Source organism: Nothobranchius furzeri, chromosome 9, assembly GCF_043380555.1.
Source record: "Nothobranchius furzeri strain GRZ-AD chromosome 9, NfurGRZ-RIMD1, whole genome shotgun sequence".
NCBI lineage: Eukaryota > Metazoa > Chordata > Actinopteri > Cyprinodontiformes > Nothobranchiidae > Nothobranchius > Nothobranchius furzeri.
In genome coordinates this window covers 2,491,101-2,508,744 of record NC_091749.1, presented here as the reverse complement: position 1 = coordinate 2,508,744, position 17,644 = coordinate 2,491,101, and the positions used below count along the sequence as shown (strand labels likewise).

Sequence of the window (17,644 nt, the reverse complement as noted above, 5' to 3'; positions counted from 1 at the left end):
TCCACCACCTTGAGTTTCCCCCCTATTACTTTGATTTCTTCCTGCAGCTCTTCATACTTGTCTATTGTGTCTGAAGGGCGGGAAAAAATGCGCTCGGCCGCGTTGTCTTTAGCTTTACATTCACCCAAAAACGATAAAAGATCTTTAACAAAGCTGGTGTGTAACTGCTTTCCACTTTGTCAAGTTTGTGTTCTATAACTTTCTTCAGATGGCGTCTGGTACTGTCTTTTGTGGGCTCATCCAGCTGTGAAGCAAAGCCTTTCACATTATAGCCCACTTCTATAATCTGATCACGATTTAGCTGGCAGAGTGTGGTTGTAATCTTATCTCGTCGAGTTTCTACTTCCATTGTGGGTACTCACAAGATTGTCTTTAGTCCGTTAAGTTTTTGGTTTGATGCTTGGAGCAAGGTGTTTCTTCAGCGGTGCGGTAGTGCTAACGTTAGCCGCTAATGCCGCTAACCGTGCCTCTGCTAAACTCACACACTGGAAATCCTTTTTTCCTCACTCCTGGCTGGGCTGGCTCGCCATAATATGTTGCAGCTTTGAGGCAAGGATGACTACCGGAGTTGCTTTCTCACTTCATCTGTTTTCTTTCAACGTCAAATCACTGAAAACATACAGCAGCTCCTCTCCTGCTCCTCGCCTTGTGCTGCTAACTGACTCCAGAGACGTTCAAGGAACGTCCGTCAAAGCAAACACATCAACGGGGTGTTCAGTGCCATCTTGTGATTATGACTACTCTTGCAAATTAACAGTTCAAATGAAAAATAGACAGAATATACAAACATCATGAAGAAGTGTGGGGTGTCTTTGAACCATTGCACAATTCATAACAGTTTATCCTTTTTGACATAACCCAACCCCATCCATATTTGTGTCTCTCACAGTACTGTAGAGAGTAATTATTGTATGTATTTGGATGCTTTTAAAGCTTAACACACTACTCTACACTTTGACCAATGTGATTGAATTCCCATATAAATATGGAAATCCAGTCTGATTGGTCTTGAATGTTTAACCAGAAGATTTAGAATTATTTGTTTATTCAGGGATTGTAGGACACTTTGTATTAATTCAAGAGGAGAGTCAGGTTTATAAAAGTAAGAATTTATTTTCCAAACAATTAAAAACACGACAAGTTAACTAAGATTACTGTGGATGGATGGATCTAGGTGGATGGGATGGGATGTATGGTGACTGTGTGAATGTGAGGTTATCAGAACTTTCGTATCTAGAAGAGCGGAGTTCTGGGTGCAAAAAGGAAGAATTTGGCTTGCATCAACTAGGAAGTTGATTCTTATCAAAGCCACATCAGACGCGATTCATGCTGTGTCTACCTCACCCTTTGGAAGACCCTCTTCGCGGATCCGAAGGTCAGGGAGGTCGGATGAACTCTGGGCACCGAGGTTTGTAGAATAACCGCAGCACCGACTCTCCAGTCCAGAGATGTTTCCGGGTCACAACAGATGGATGGAATCGTTTGTGTCTAGAAGGACTCTTAGGGAGTCGGAACAGCATCAGCTTGTTCTGCAGGAACCGTGTGCTGTGTCAGCAGTAGGCAGCTTTTAGCAAGGCTTTGACAGCTTGTCAAAAATCCTCTGGGTTAAAGAGGTTTCGCACCGGATGGCCGTTCCTTAGCTTTCTCTTGAACTAACTCACCGTGAAGTGAGCTCTGTTTTAATATTCTCATATTATGAATTCTTGTCCAATCGGAATGTGCCGTGTTAAGGGATATTACCAAGAACCTCAGAACATCACGCCTTCTTTCAGATACCGGATGCTCTGATTTGGGGTAAAGAAATATTTATGTGTCATGAGTAGGGATGGGTACCGAATTCGGTACTTTTTAAGGTACCGACCGAATTCCATAGTACCGACCGAGCACCGATTCACGTCTTTTCAAACGGTGCCTTGTTTCGGTACCCATCCTTCATAACGAGAGCTTGCCAAGACAGCTGCGCATGTGCAAGAGCGTTATGTCGTCGGTCCCTGCGAGCAAGTTGTAAACAGAGCAGCATGGTAGAAAGAACGCACGCTAACGCTTGGGTCCACTTCACTAAATGTGATGGGTAACTGGGTGATGAAACCAATGACAGACAACGATCTAAGTGAGACATCCTCATCTTAATCTACTCCGGTAGGTAAATAAAATGTTTAAGATAACGTTACCTTGATATGTTAGCTTCCGTTTCGCTAATGGTGCGTTCGCTTTCTCCTCGGAACTCCGAATTTCCGACTAGAAGAACATGAACGCGCTCTAAAGTTTGGCTTCACTTTACTAAATGCGACGGGTGATTGGGTGAAGACGAAACCAGCGACGATCTAAGTGTGCTGCATCATCGTTTTAATCTGCTCCAGCAGTTAAATAAACTGTTTAAGATAACGTTAGCTTGATAAGTTAGCTTCCATTGCCACCGTTGTTATCAGCTAATGGTGCGTTCGCTTTCCCCTCGGAAATTCTATCTTCCCAGTAGAAAAAATCAAATGAAAAAGGACGGCAAAAGGAATGAAGATACAAAGTAAATTTAGTTCACAGTAAAGATGTTTGCTTCAGTTTAATTATCAGCTTATAAAACTACAAGGACGATGTTAAAATACAAACAGTTGTATGTTATTTATCATGATATTTGTCAAATATTGTTATATATTGAGAAAAATATATATTTAATTATAAAAGAGAATTAAAATATTAAACACTCAAAAGTAACGAAAATTGGTACCGTTAAGTACCGGTATCGATTCGTAGGTACCGGGAATTAGTACCGGATCGATTCAAATGTCAAAGGTACCCATCCCTAGTCATGAGTTTAACTTAACTTTAATTTATCTCTAATGAACCTTGTGAGTGTAGGTGATGATTGCCTTGTCATATCAAACATTACTGATTACCATATATATAAATCATTCAATGTGATAATTCATTTCATTTCAAACTATCAGTAGTTCAAGCACAGATTAATCAAAACATTATTATTATTATTATTATTTCACGAATGATTAACTCATTTGAGCTGAAAACAGTCACTCTTAGAACAGTCCAGTCCGGCCTAGATAGGCAGACAGGCTTCCAGTGGCGGCTGGTGAAAAATATTTTTGGTGGGGCTGTGCTATTTTTTTATTTTTAAACAAACTTGTGCTTTCTGAGCTTTGTGCACAACTTCACTATTTCCTGAATTAAGCACAGCTCTTTTATTTCCTGTCTTACATCATTGGACAAACTGATTAATCCAGGTGTGTCTGACTATTGGCACGCTGGCTTGCGGACCAAGGTTGAAAAATACTGCATTAAATTGCACATAAAATAACACGACCATAAATGGTAAATAGGCAATGCAAGAGGCAAGTAACAAAAACATTTTGTTTAGTTTCAACATTTGAGTGAACACCAAAAATTATGAGCAGGTCACTGTTACAGTAATGGTAGTAAACACTACTTAGACAAAATGCCAGAAATTTACACTAATATTTCTGGAGTGTTGTGCCAAGGTCAACTTTATACAAAGATCAAGTGGATGCATGTGTGTGTGTGTGTGATACCTCATTTGTACAGAAATTTTGCCCTTCTGTCCTTCTGAGTGGCAAAGCTCTCGATTAGCTTTTTATTGAAGTCAGGAATGTTTGTGACAAGCTTTTTTTTCCATGGAGAGCATGGCAAGAGCATTCAGCCCATCCTGTGTCATGGTGTTCCTCAAGGAAAGTCTTAATCCTCTTTAAAGTAGAAAAGCACCTTTCTGATTCGGCTGTGGTCATGGGTGTGGTGACAAGAACCTTCTTTTGCATGGCTCAGGATGGTGTGAAAAACCTGTCATATGATAAATAAAAAACAACAGATAAGTACATAGGAAACACTTTTATAGGAAATAATGTCATCAGTATCCTCTTACAAATGTCATATTTCCCAGTTTTTGGGACAATAAAACATTTCAGATTCTCAATCAGATGTTTTTACATTTGAGGTAAAAACATCTGATTGAGAATCAGAAATGTTTAATTGTCCCAAAAGCTGGGAAATTTGTTTGCTGCAGCAGAAGTGTAACGGGTAAAATGGAATCAGATTGATGTATGTACAAATTTACATGAAATACACATTTACGTGATTAAATATGTATAATAAGTATGTGTGTTGAAATTAGTTTTTACAGTTATTGCACATTAAACATGTTATTAAACAAATGTCCCGGTTTGTGGGACAACCAAGGATTTCTGATTCTGATTGTCTTGTTCACAGAAATGTAATGTACAGCTTACCTCTGCACCCAGCTGCTGTTGTTCCCTGCTTGGCAACGTTAGCTCTGCTGCCTAGCATGGCTAGCTTCACCGTGTTGTTGTCCATGTGTGCCCGGGATGACTCGTGTTTCTTCACCTTCTCAGAAAAATGTTTCATGTCTGTAACTCCTGACTCATCCATGCCTTATCTGTCCCAGCCGTTTTGAATAACAAACACAGAAAGCAAAATAACGCATTAGCGTGATTGCATCCAGCTAGCCACTGCTTCCTGGTGTACCAATTTTGGGAGAAGCGTCGTGTGTTTACCTCTCTCCTTCTCCTGCTGGCTTATCTTTACGTCGGGCTGATCTGGTCCAAGCTCTTTGACATTAAGTTTTTCCACCATAGTTCTCCTCTCGAACGGATGCTGGAGAAGAGACCGAACTGAATTCAGTGGCTGCTGAGATCCGGTATCCATGCTGGTTGTAGTCACCGGTGGCGTCCATGTTACATCTGCGTCACGACCAAAAACGACTCTGCCGAGTTCTACCGAACACCAACGAATCCTTTGGCGGTAGCTCCATCGCCCATCATGCTTCTGAAACGTTCTGAAACAACGTCGACGCTGATTGGATACATTCCCATTCCTGCCCTTTGATATTCTTGTCAGCAATTGGACAGCTGGTCTCGTCCTGTTTGGGCGATTGAAAAACAGCACACAGCCTCCACCGCTCGGCAGAGCTCGGCAGAGGCTCGGCAGAGACCGGCAGAGACCAATATAGATATATATATATGATTTATTTTTGTTACAAAACACACAATTAACTTAGAATATGTGATTATTGTTAATTTTATTTATTTATTTTTTAAAATAAATATTAAAAACATGGAAAAACTGGGAGGGCGGCGCCCTATCGCCCTCTACTGGCCAGCCGCCACTGCTTGGCACAGAAGGACCTTGAGAAGGGAACGGTTTGTTGACAACATGTTATCACGTGTTCCGAGCTGCAGAGAGGCCCGGACTCCAGCTGATGGAATGGCAGGATCCGGCAGATTAAAGGCAACACATGTAGACTCCTGTCTCCATATTCTCAGATACTGAAGGTGTCAAACTGTACATGAAACACTGACCATTTATGGACATTACAGTACCAAATCCACCATCTCTAAATCTGACAGCTTTTCTTTAACTATTGACAGTGCCACAGTCTCCCCCTCCCCTCAGGTTAAGAGTCTAGGTGTCATCCTCAACAGCTCACTTTCTTTTCATGCTCACATCAATGACATAATTCGGTCAGCCTATTTCCATCTTCGATCCATAAACCGTCTCCATTACCCATCACACTGCCGCCATTCTTGTCCACAGTCTCGTCACCTCCCGTCTCGATTACTGCAATTCACTTCTTTTTGGTCTCCCTTACAAACTCCTTCATGAACTTTAACCGGTCCAAAACTCAGCAGCCCATATCATCACCAGAACCCCTTCCTTTCACCACATCGCCCCGGTTCTCCAGCAGCTTCACTGGCTTCCAGTTAAATTCAGGTCCATCTTCAAGATTCTCCTCCATACCTTCAAAGCCATCCACAATCTCTCTCCTCCATGTATTTCAGACCTTTTAAGTATTACCACCCGTCCCTTTCCCTCAAATCGTCTTCCTCCCTCCATCTTGCTGTTCCTCCTGGCCGTCTCACTACCACGGGGAGCAGAGCTTTCAGCCGCTCTGCTCCCAGTCTCTGGAGCTCACTCCCCCCAGACATCAGAAATATTGACAGTTTCACCCTCTTCAAATCCAGACTCAAGACACACCTGTTCAAATCTGCCTATGACCTCTGATTTTATTTGCATTGTTTCTTTTTTCTATGTTCTTTTCTTCATTGTGTTTAATTGATGTTTTAATGTATTTTTCCTGTCAAACGAATGGGAAAGCCAGAATGTTTTCACTTTTACCAACTACTTGAGAAAATAAATATATGTTAATTATGCTTAATTATGACAAGGCTTTGATAACCTTCCAACAGAACATGTATTTATGTCAGAGCAGCCCAACATAAATAGACAGTATTAAACCCTGAATGTAAAATTAGCTTTATTTGCTACAAGCGTATTTATTGAAATGACACCGAAACGTCTGACTCCAGTTTGGATCAGATTTATGGGCAGGAAAGCAGATCTAAGGAGGTATAGTGACAGTTGTGTCTGTACACTCTTCTGTGGTTTATGTTTGAACATCCAAGGAAAAGATCCACCAGAGTTCCACTTTTACAGATCCCAGCTCCAAATGTAAACTCTGACACTCACCACCAGAGGGAGGCAAAGCTCACTTAACCCTGGATATGAGAACATCTGAGTTCTGGACTCCCGATGACCCCTAGAGCATCCTTACCCTGAACAAACAGACTGGTGATCAGCATCAGCAAACACAGCCCTAGTTGTTGTCGGTTTCTCCCTCCACTGTTGTAAATATGCCTGCATCAGTTAAATATTTAAGAGTAAGAGGACAGAAATGGAGTCAGTCGGTGACATCAAAGTGTCTAATAAACACTGGAGCAAGTTGTTTACATGGGATGGTGGCAAGGCCCTGGGGGAGGTGTGTCCTGGTTCTGACTCCGCTTAGTGAGAGAAAACAACACGTCTGGCATTTACCACGCGTCGAGAGGAAAACAACCCCTGGAGGCTCCGGGCGGGAACCCCAGATCTGTGCGGCCGGTTAACAGGAATCCCAGCGAGCTCCAGCTGTTTTCTGGATCTAGTTGGTTCTTCTGATGCTGAACAAGGAGCCGCTTGATTCCTTGTTAGTGGAAACCCAAAGGTGCTGCATTCAACAGCTGGTTAGATGCATAACTCTTGTTTTTGTGTAAATAAACATGTAAGGCTGCTTTTGGAGACCAGGTATTTATTTATGCACTCTCACCTTGATAAATCATTTAATAGTGATGCGGTTTTTACTTTTCCAGATCTCATTTCCTATGCAGCTGTTTGATCTGTTCGGTGTCAGAATACTTACTTTCTGTGGGTTTGGCATTAAGCTATTTTACATTTTAACACCAAGTATCAATGAAGCCCTGCAGCGTGTAGCTGCTCAACCTTCTGCCTCAAGGGAGGGAGAAAAGCTTAGGACAGTGGCTCCCCTTTCCTGCGTCCAAGACAAGCCAGGGCCCCCCGACCTGCATGTGCACAATTTAAATGGAATAAATGCAAACTTTATAGTTTTTATATGGAGTTTTAGATGCACTATTGAGTGAATCACCTGAATTTTTTCAAACGTAATCTAGAAGCAACCTAAAACATCTTCAAACTCAAAATTGTGGGGACCCCCATGAGGGGTCACAGACCCCAGGTCGGGGGCTCAGCAGCACCTCAGCCAATGTCTGATTTTGACACCAAATGGAGGAAATAAAAAATGAACTCTAGGACCTAAACTGGTCTGATCAGACTAGTAGGTGGGACCGATGTGGCCAAGCTCAGCAAAAACCCATCGGTCGTTATGAGCCTTTTCCTCACACGACCAACGTTTAAGGCCAGATGACAAGGCGCTGGGGGGGGGGGGGGGGGGGGGGGGGGGGTTTGAGTTTCTATGAGCGGGTCTAGTTTATCCTGGAGGAAATTATAGAAGTTTTATTTATGCAAATAAAAATAAACTGTAGGGAGTAACTTAATAATCTAACATGCTATATAAAGATGTCAGTCTGAAAGCACCACAGTGACACCTAGTGGAGGAAAACTGAAACACACACAAGCAGCTTTCAGATGCTTTTATAGAAGTCATTTAGCAGCATTTAAAAAAACAACACTTGGGACGTAAAACAGCCATTTGTGATCAAGTTAAATAAATCCACATTAGAGCTTTTGAAGCCTGGCTGGTTCACCTGTCCTTTGAGGTAGCCAAGCTACTGGTCCCAGAACCAAACACCATCTGGTTTCAGCCAGAGGAGAACCAGAAAGAACATTTCCCATCATGCAAAGCCCATTTTTAGCAGCACATAGGGTCATGTAGGACCCTAGAAAGGGTTACTGGGCAAATGACTGAATAAAAAAAATTAATTAAATCACAATAAAAAAATCAAACACCCAAAATCAAGTAATGAATCTGGAAAACGTTCTCTCAATTAGCCGTCTGCATAGAAGATAAAAAGAGTGGTCGGCAATTGATGCAAACATCTGGGAGCACCGCAGTTAAAAACATTTGTGTAGAGATCTGATGAGTCCATGGCAGGTCTGCACATGCAGAAGGCAACGCTTGAAGGGAGGAGGGGAAAACCGTCCCAGTTTCATCAGTCGGTGGGATCAACAGAAGCTACGGCCGTGACCTGGGCAGGGTCTACTCCAGCAGGTGGTGTTGGAGGGAAGGTAAACTCATCCTAGGTCTCATCTTCGGAACCGCAGCTTCCACACGGACCGCTTCCTCAGCTTTCTCGCTGCTCAGAGGAGGAGTCAGGACACCGGAGGGAACTGGACAGCTGCTGTGGTGCTCCAGGTCCGTATTCTGGTAGGAGTGGGCCTTGTCCTACACACACACACACACACACACACACACACACACCTGCCCTGTCACCCACCATACACCCAGACTTTAACTTACTGTACTTTATTGATCTTACCAGCCATGTTAGAAAGGGGGCGTGGCTTTGGATGTTGTGCGTGTCCTCGGGAGGGATTCCCAGGAACGCTTTCATTCTTGAGTCTCCGGCCTCTCGCAGCACCATGGCAAATGGCACCATCCACCTGACACACTCCTCCACCTCCACCCTTTTCAGAGCTGCAGGAAGGAAGTCCCGTCAATGATCGACAGACAGAGACGCTCAGACTGCTCAGCAGGCAACAGAAACTAAAGTTCAAGTCCAATAGTCATTGTAGAACTTTCCGGTGGGTGTGTGTGACACACACACACACACACACCAGGACTGGTACGCCTTCCCAGTGACTAGCTACATTATACGTGTTGCTAAGTAATACAGGTGGAGTATTAAGCATGTGTTTGTGTTTGATTGCAGGTTTCCAAACCAACCTAATCCAACCTGCCCCTAACAACGCAGCCATCGGGATAGCGAGGCTAACCTGGTCGCTGTATGTTTATGTTTATGTTTATTCGTTTAGCGGATGCTTTTATCCAAAGCCTATAGGGCACGTTGTGATCTGTGGGGGAAACCGGAGTACCCGGAGGAAACCCACGCATGCATGGGGAGAACACGCAACTCCACGCAGAAAGGCCGCAGCCGAGTTTCGAACCTGCAACCTTCGCGCTGCGAGGCAACAGTGCTAACAACTGCGCCACCATGCAGCTGTAGCCAAGCCGTCGTGTTCTTTAATTGTTATTTTGTTTTCAAGTGTCATAAAAAGTTAAAACCGTGTCCCAGTTGTGTCCACCATACTTGTCCTGAAGCCTCGTCCATGGGGGACCTTATGTCAGTGCGCCCCAGGGCAGCTGTGGCTAAATCGTAGCTCATCACCATCAGCGAGTCCTCTGACTCGGAAAGACGCTATACAAGTGCAGGTCACTGAGTGCGTTTACATGCAGCCAGTAACTCTTTTAAAACCCGAATATTCACAATAACCCGGTTCCGCAGGTCCATGTAAACACCGCCAAAAACCCGGATATGCTCATAACCGGGTTTTTAAAAACCCGGTTACTACACCTGGGGTAACCCTTTTCTAACCCGAATGTTTGGTCGTGTAAACACATATCGGGATTTCCCCATCAAAGCGTGTGTTCTGCACATGCTCTGTTCGCAAGGAATCTTGGTCTTTTGAGTAGCGAGACGTCTTGTACGCGCCAGAACTCCGGAAGTAAACAACAAGTTGGGAGCAACATGGCGAGTCGCGGCACAGCACCACACTTTTGGAGTGACGAGGAAACTAAAGCGCAAACAAACGCGGTCGCTATCTCTTCCCAACTGGGAAACATGTTGTTGTTTTCACGGATACCGGAACGAGAAGAACCGGAAATGAGGCATATTGCATCTGGACGTAGTCCACACGTCCTGACGCTACCCCAACATCCGCATTTAAATCGGGTTATGCAAGTTAGAGGTAACTCTTTCTATTTGTGCTTGTAAACGGGTTATTCTGATCAATACCTGATCTTATACCGACCTTAACCCGAATATTGGCTGCATGTAAACGTAGTCGCTTATCATTATCAAGCCGTTGCAAGTAGCTTATCAAAAAACTGGACAGTCATCACACACTGGTGAAATTCATCTCCGCATCTGCGCCACCCCGTGGGGAGTGGCGAGCTGCAGCTGTTGCTGCGCTCTGGACACCATGTCAGTTAACCCCAGTTATCAAAAGGACCACAAGTGGCTCCGCTAGTTCACGCGCTAACAAGCAAAGTGTGTCTTGTAAAAAGGGCTTCTGCTGCGGGACGTCGGTGTAGTCGTCCTGGACTCGATCATCCTGAGCGTTTTCGTTAACAGCTGGACTTTTCTCTCGTCCTACAGGAGTTTTCAGTTCCCCCACTGATTGTGCTGCAAGTCCTTTCCTTTCTCTTTCTCTCTTTCTTAAAGGCATATTTTGTCTAAATGATGTTACTGTTCACAGGAAAATGGCACGTTAACGTTTAGGTTATTTCAGGGATGTAAGACCTGTGGTTAGCTGGCTCTTTTCAAACATGAAGGTTTCGGACCGTCTAATCCTGGGACTGTGGCACAACTCCCACCGTGAGAGGCACCGGTTCTGTTCAGTTTTGTGGGCCGACCATCACTGAAATCACCAAAACCAACATGCAGATGAGGAACTTCTGGTTTTTACCTGAAACGTTTTCCACCAACTCCAGAGAGGAAAAGTGGAAAAGTGCTGAAGCGGCAAGAACACCGTTGGAAAACTCGAGGCACCTCACATCCAACAAGCACAGGTCCAGCAGCTACAGGAGGACACAGACCGATGAGAGCGGCTCTTTCAGAACCTAGAGGAGATAAGCCCCTCCCCCAGATGCAGCAGGTAAACAACCACCTGTAGAGTTTACCTGGGTCTGAATTGTTTTGATCCATCCCTGAGCTTACTCACCAGAACATCCACGCCTTACGATAAAGAAAATCCCAAAAAGTCACCTGGTCTGACCTCCAGTGCGGCTATTCCGCAAGTAGAGGGGGGGGGCCTAAAAGACTCTCCAGCCTACCTGTGCGATCTGTGTGAAGGTCTGCTGGGGGTAGGTGGGAATCAGCAGCTTCTCCGAGTCGGTCAGGTAGGCCACCTGCATGTAAACGTTGAGCCAGGAGATGGGAGTCTGTGGACTGAGACTCCACTTCAGCTCCTGGGTTAAGGTGGAAGAGACAAACTCAAACACCTTAAAATGTAGATTTGACTCTAGACGTTGATTTCTGTTTGTGGTTTTAGGGGGACAACAACCGTCTCAAGCTCTGCACCTTCATAACGATGATCTCCATACTGAGAATGTCGTCCTCTGTACAGGCTTCATCTGTGACGTAGGCAAACTGGTGGACTTTAGGAGGGTACATCTCCTACGGAGAGCAAAAGCATCAGAGATGAGCTCCGCACCAACAAATAACACCATAATGTAACGAATGTCTGCAGGAGGAACTCTGACCTCCACTTTGGCTGCAATGAAAAGACAAGTGATGCCGATGAGCTGTAGTGTGGACTTGAAGACATTTCTCTGAGTGGCCATGAAGCGGTCAAAGTAGTCCTGAGCGAGATGATACGTCTCCCTGTGGAGTTTATACACCTCACTCACCTGAAGACGGACCAGGGTTAAGCAGGAATCAGAAACAGGAAGTTCAGATTAATCAGAGCTGAGCTTTGGTCTCCCTTCCTCATATTTTGAGTATCTCATCTCTGACTTGACGACGGCAACGTGACTCTACCACTGACTCTGTTTACGTTTTACCCCCACAATAACACCAACCTGAGGGAGTTCCATGTGGTGGAGTCACTAATGCTAACAGCTAGCTTCTATTAGCCAAGACGTTCTCTGCCGTTTCCTGGACGCTAAACCAACAGCCTTCCCCGTCACAAGTCATGACGGGTGAGTCCATGAATGTTAAGAGACAGGATGACCGAGATCTGTCAGGTGTTTCTAATCGTCTGTTTTCGGTCAGAAGCTACTGCAGGAGACAGGTGTAGGAGACTATTTTCATGCTCAGCCTGCATGAAAAACTCAGAGTGACTGATCATAATCAGAAATAATTCTGCGAGTCGAGCCCAATTCCACAGCTGACAGAGCCGCACACACAGCGCGGCTAGAGTCGATGATACTGGCACCGTAGGTGAGGGACAGAGACGGAGACTCCTCCCACATCGGAGCAGGTTCAGGCTGGTTTCTAAAGCTTGGTTTATGCTTGCTTTATCAGCGCGAGTGCGGAGTCGCGCACTTTAGTTGACTTGCAAGTTCAACTTGTCTTTTAAAAATGGTTCGAATGCTTCTGATGGAGATCAAACAAGCTAACGTGTCAGAAAGCGTGCGTCTCTCTGATGGAGCTGACCGCAGCATCAAGTAGGCTTTTTAGTTTTAGTCAGGAAAAGCGTGCAGCCAGCCTGCCTTGGTGAAGCAGGGAAAACGGTGTGCTTGATTTGTTATTTAATACATTTGAAAACTACTTCTACCTTCAGATTTCCTCCTTGCATTTTTGGAGTAGAACAAGAACATGTTTCTTATGAAGCACCTCCAGGGTTTCCCCCAGCGCTTTATAAGCCTGGCGACCTGCCAGGCTTTGCTTGGCCACCCGCCAGGCTACGCGTCATGCCCCGCCCCCCTCCCCAACCCTAATGTGTCCGCTGACACGAACGGCGCAACAAAACTAGAGCCCTCCATCAGCTGATACTGGTGAGAAACAGCCACGTGGAAAACAGACAATCACATAATTGAATAAACCCGGATTTCGGCGCTAAGCCTGGAATTCACTTATATCAGCGAGCAGAAAAGTTGCTGCAGGCCCCCAGACCCGGTCCATCTGTCTGGTTCCTGTGAACTTAACTGAACTCCAAACATTAACATCTCTGACATTATCCCCTCTCCTTTTGTAGTTCTTAAACATCACCTAAAACACAGTGAATACATTTACATGCAGCCAATATCCGGGTTATGATCGGGTTAAGGTCGGTATAAGATCAGGTATTGATCAGGATAACCCGTTTACAAGCACAAATAGAAAGAGTTACCCCTAACTTGCATAACCCGATGTAAATGCGGACGTTGGGGTAGCGTCAGGACGTGTGGACTACGTCCAGATGCAATATGCGTCATTTCCGGTTCTTCTCGTTCCGGTATCCGTGAAAACAACAACATGTTTCCCAGTTCGGAAGAGATAGCGACCGCATTTGTTTGCGCTTTAGTTTCCTCGTCACTCCAAAAGTGTGGTGCTGTGCCGCGACTCGCCATTTTGCTCCCAACTTGTTGTTTACTTCCGGTGTTCTGGCGCATACAAGACGTCTCGCTACTCAAAAGACCAAGACTCCTTGCGAACAGAGCATGCACAGAACACACGCTTTGATGGGGATATCCCGATACGCGTTTACGCGACCAAACATTCGGGTTAGAAAAGGGTTACCCCAGGTGTATATCCGGGTTTTTAAGAACCCGGGCCGGTTATGAGCATATCCGGGTTTTTGGCGGTGTTTACATGGCCGTAAGGAACCAGGTTATTGTGAATATTCGGGTTTTAAAAGGGTTACTGGCTGCATGTAAACGCACTGAGTAAAAACCTAAATGGGTCAATCTTTCGTAAACATGGCCTATCATTCCATCTGTATGCCGACGATTGCCAGATTTACTCTCCACTGTGTCAGGAGAAAGGTCACTCTATTCAGTCCTTTGTCTCCTGTGTTAATGAGGTGAAGTCTTGGCTAATGGCCAACGTTCTGCATCTGAATGAGGGAAAGACAGAGCTCATTGTTTTTCACCCCAACAGCAGGAATGTGGATCGTTATGTTGATCTTGGCCCTCTTTCTCCATACTCAAAACCAGTTGTTACCAGTTTGGGGGTGAAACTTGATGCTGGACTTAAATTTGAGGCTCACATCAATTCTGTGATCCGGTCCAGTTTCTTTCACCTGAGACGCCTTGCTAAAATCAAGCCTATGCTGTCGAGAGCCCACCTGGAGCGGGTACTGCATGCTTTTGTAATTTCTAGACTTGATTACTGCAGCTCTCTCTATGCAGGGTTGTGTCAGTCATCACTGCATCGCCTAAAGGTTGTGCAGAACAGCGCAGCCAGGTTCCTGACTGGGACCTGGAAATGGGACCACATCAGTCCAGTTCTGGCCTCCCTGCACTGGCTTCCGGTTTACTATCGTTCACAACTCAGACTCCTCGTCTTTGTTTACAATTTCTTCCAGGGTGGTGCTCCCCCCTATCTGGCCACGCTCCTGAATAGACATTCCCCATCACGCGCTCTGCGCTCCTCTGACCAAGGCCTGCTCGCTGTCCCTCGGTCTAGGTGTCGTACCCGTGGGGACCGGGCTTTCTCAGTCCTAGCACCGTCTATCTGGAACCAGTTGCCACCCTCAGTCAGGCTGTCCCCATCTCTGCCAGTCTTTAAGAATCACCTAAAAACACACCTCCTCCGCTTGGCGTTTCCAGAACATGTTTGATTTTGGCCCTCTTTTATGTTGAATTTATTTCAGTTTTCATTGGGTCACTCTATCCCTTGTTTTACACATCTGTCCTGTACCAGAATGTTTCACCTTTTTTGTAATTTGAATTGCTTTTATTTTTGATTTATTCCGTGTATTTTACCTTCAACTGTACCATGTTGAGCGCCTTGGGCTTTATAAATAAAGCTTTGAATGATTGATTGATTAAATCTGCACATAAACAATCATATACTTTTGTTCTTCTATGAAAGATAAGTAAAGTCTTATAGTTAAATAACAGTCATATCAGCTCTGACTTGTTGATTTATTATTAGTTTACTTTATAATTATTAAATACTTGTTGTAAACGTTGGTAAATCGGGTTAGAAGGAAAAGTGGGACTCAGTAGAAAAGCAGAATCTGGGAGAACAAACAGATTTCTGTCTACTGGAGGTTTTAAAACAAGCGTCAGACACAGAACCGAGTCCGTTCAGGGCTCCTTGGGGCCCGACCATCTGCTGCAACACTCTTACTCCAGCTGAAAGTCTGGAGTAGTCTTCACGCTGCCTCTGAATCTGAGGTCAGGGGTCAGACCCGTCCCTCATTCAAACATACCTCGAGTAAGAAACTCCACATCAAAATATTCCCCGCACCATTCTTCACATTCACCTTATTCAGAGTCAGCATGAAGCGAAAAGTGGCCCGTGGTCACAGTCTCTGGATCCTTATTGTCCTGGGCCCACGTTGGTCTGATTAAAGCCGTACCTGTGTGTGTTCACACACACCCGGTCCAATCTACTAATTTTATATTTGACACAACAAAAATATTAGGACTGTCATTTGTTCTTTTATACCGTGTTATTGTGACTTAACTATAATATTTTTATTTGAATATGAGCTTAATAATAAATCCCTTAGTTAAAAAATAAAATCAACCAAACTCAAAAAGTGGATTTTTGAATGAAAATGTTTTGTAATAATAACTTAAGTAGCAGCCAGGCAGCTTTATTTACCGTAGTTTCCAGACTATAAGCCGCTACTTTTTTCCCCGCGCTTTGAACCGTGCGGCTTATGATGAGGAGCGGCTTTACTGAAGGTTTTCCTTCACCTGCCACTAGGGGGCGCTTTAGCAGGAAGTGAAACAGGTGGAAGTCAAAAGTGGAAATGGAAGAAAGTGCTCATTTTAATTTAGCACACGCAAGCAGCCGGCACCGCGAAGAATGTTTTTCAAGTCCATACCCCCTCATCATGGTAACTACACGTATGAGTTCATATGATGCTGCATTTAAGCTGAAGGCATCGATCTGGCAGTAAAGGAGGGAAACAGCGCTGCCGCACGTACGCTTGGCATGAATGAATCCATGGTTCGGCGCTGGAGACGGCAGCGGGAAGAACTCATTCAAGCCAGCTTCACCCGGGGATGATGACAGCAACACGGACAGCGACACGGACATCGCCACAGAAAAGGTATGTGACGAAGCTCTTCTGAGGCTGTTCAGCTCCGACCCTGAAGAAGAGGACTTTAATGGCTTTAGTGCGCAGGAGGAAGATGAGAGCGAATGACTTCTTCTGGTAGGCAGGTGTGTTTTATTTACTAACCAGGCATGTTTTGTGTGCAGTTTTTATTTTCTAACCATCCAGGGCTTATTAATGCTGAGTCAGCGCTGTTCTGTTCTTCTAAACATGCAAATGACCGGTAATAACGTGTCAGTGCTGTTTTTATTTCATAACATCCAGAAATATGAATGCTATCGGTGCTGTTTTCTACACTTGCAGGCACGCTCACCCGTGTTTAAAATTCTTTTTGTTGAATTAAAACAACAAGGAAAAACCTCCGTGTAGCGTCTTCCTGTCTAATTATCTTACGTCATGGCCGTACATGCGCTGTGCACCGGAGACCTGCATGTGGCTGCTGCGCCGCGGCTTGTGTTTGAGTGCGGCGTGTGTGTGTGTGTGTAGAAAACCTTTTTTTTTTTTTTGCTGGTGCGGCTTTTATTGAGGTGCGCGCTATAGTCCAGAAATTACGGTAACTTATCTAATGCTGGGAAATGAGTCAACAGACAACTTCGGTTTTGGGTGGAGTAGTTTAGGACCTCAGTTATAAAATGCTGATAAATGTACTTCTCTTCAGAACTATAAAACACGTGCAGTTCCCACTTTATAACTCACACTCCTCCTAAAAACCTGTTCAGGTGTCTACATAAATACACACCGTTTACCAGGAGTAAATTCATCCCTTGCTAGGTTTTGTTCTTAGAGACCCACCTTCTTCAGAAAAACTACAGTTGGCGGTTACAGAACAACTCAGCTGCCTAGTGGTAGAGTGTCCGCCCCGACACCGGGAGGTAAGAGCTCGATTCCCGGTCGGGTCGTACCAAAGACTTGGTAAAAATGGGACCCAATGCCTCCCTGCTTGACACTCAGCATTAAGGGTTGGATTGGGGGGTTAAACCACCAAATGGTTCCCGAGCGCGGCCGTGTCTGCAGCTCACCGCTCCCCCAGGGGACGGGTCAAATGTGGAGAACAAATTTCTCACACACACACCTGTGTGTGTGACAACTGGATAAGTGGGCTGACGAGGAACTGAAAGCTCTTTTGGCTAGCTTTTCAAATGAAGAGGTCCAGAGAGGTTTGGAAGGCTCGCAGCGTAATATGAAAACATTTTCCACGATAAGTGCACACTAGAAGAAGCCGTGAAGCAATGAAGAGAAAAAAAAATGAAGCAGGACAATAAAGAAAAATCAGAGGTCACAACAACCAGAGTGGACAAAGGCAGTAAGTGGTACAACACGCTGGACGCAATATTAGGCCATCGTCCTGCTTAGTCTGGGAGCACCAGGACCAAGGAGTCCTGCACGAGGCTTTTGGAGCCCATTGCTCTGGGCGTAAACACAGCCCAGAAGACCC

General features: G+C 44.9%; 1 protein-coding gene and 1 long non-coding RNA gene across 3 annotated transcripts in view; both read right to left on the bottom strand.

Moving 5' to 3' along the window:
- Positions 1-1,088: 1,088 nt before the first annotated feature.
- LOC129153201 (uncharacterized) lies at positions 1,089-4,917 on the bottom strand. Its single transcript, XR_008559400.2, has 3 exons — positions 4,536-4,917; positions 4,251-4,417; positions 1,089-3,804 (listed from the first exon to the last, which is right to left on the bottom strand). It is a non-coding gene; the product is annotated as an uncharacterized lncRNA (long non-coding RNA).
- A 3,374-nt stretch (positions 4,918-8,291) lies between these two features.
- The window catches only part of ccne1 (cyclin E1), a 20,913-nt gene continuing 11,560 nt past the window's right edge, over positions 8,292-17,644 (bottom strand). For both annotated transcript variants that reach the window (XM_015942325.3, XM_054732443.2), the window contains 6 exons: positions 11,753-11,899; positions 11,571-11,666; positions 11,324-11,458; positions 10,957-11,068; positions 8,808-8,965; positions 8,292-8,713 (listed from right to left, as the gene is read on the bottom strand). In XM_015942325.3, coding sequence (XP_015797811.1) covers positions 8,528-8,713; positions 8,808-8,965; positions 10,957-11,068; positions 11,324-11,458; positions 11,571-11,666; positions 11,753-11,899 — 834 coding nt within the window. In that variant the 3' untranslated portion in view covers positions 8,292-8,527. The remainder of the gene's footprint in view (positions 8,714-8,807; positions 8,966-10,956; positions 11,069-11,323; positions 11,459-11,570; positions 11,667-11,752; positions 11,900-17,644) is intronic.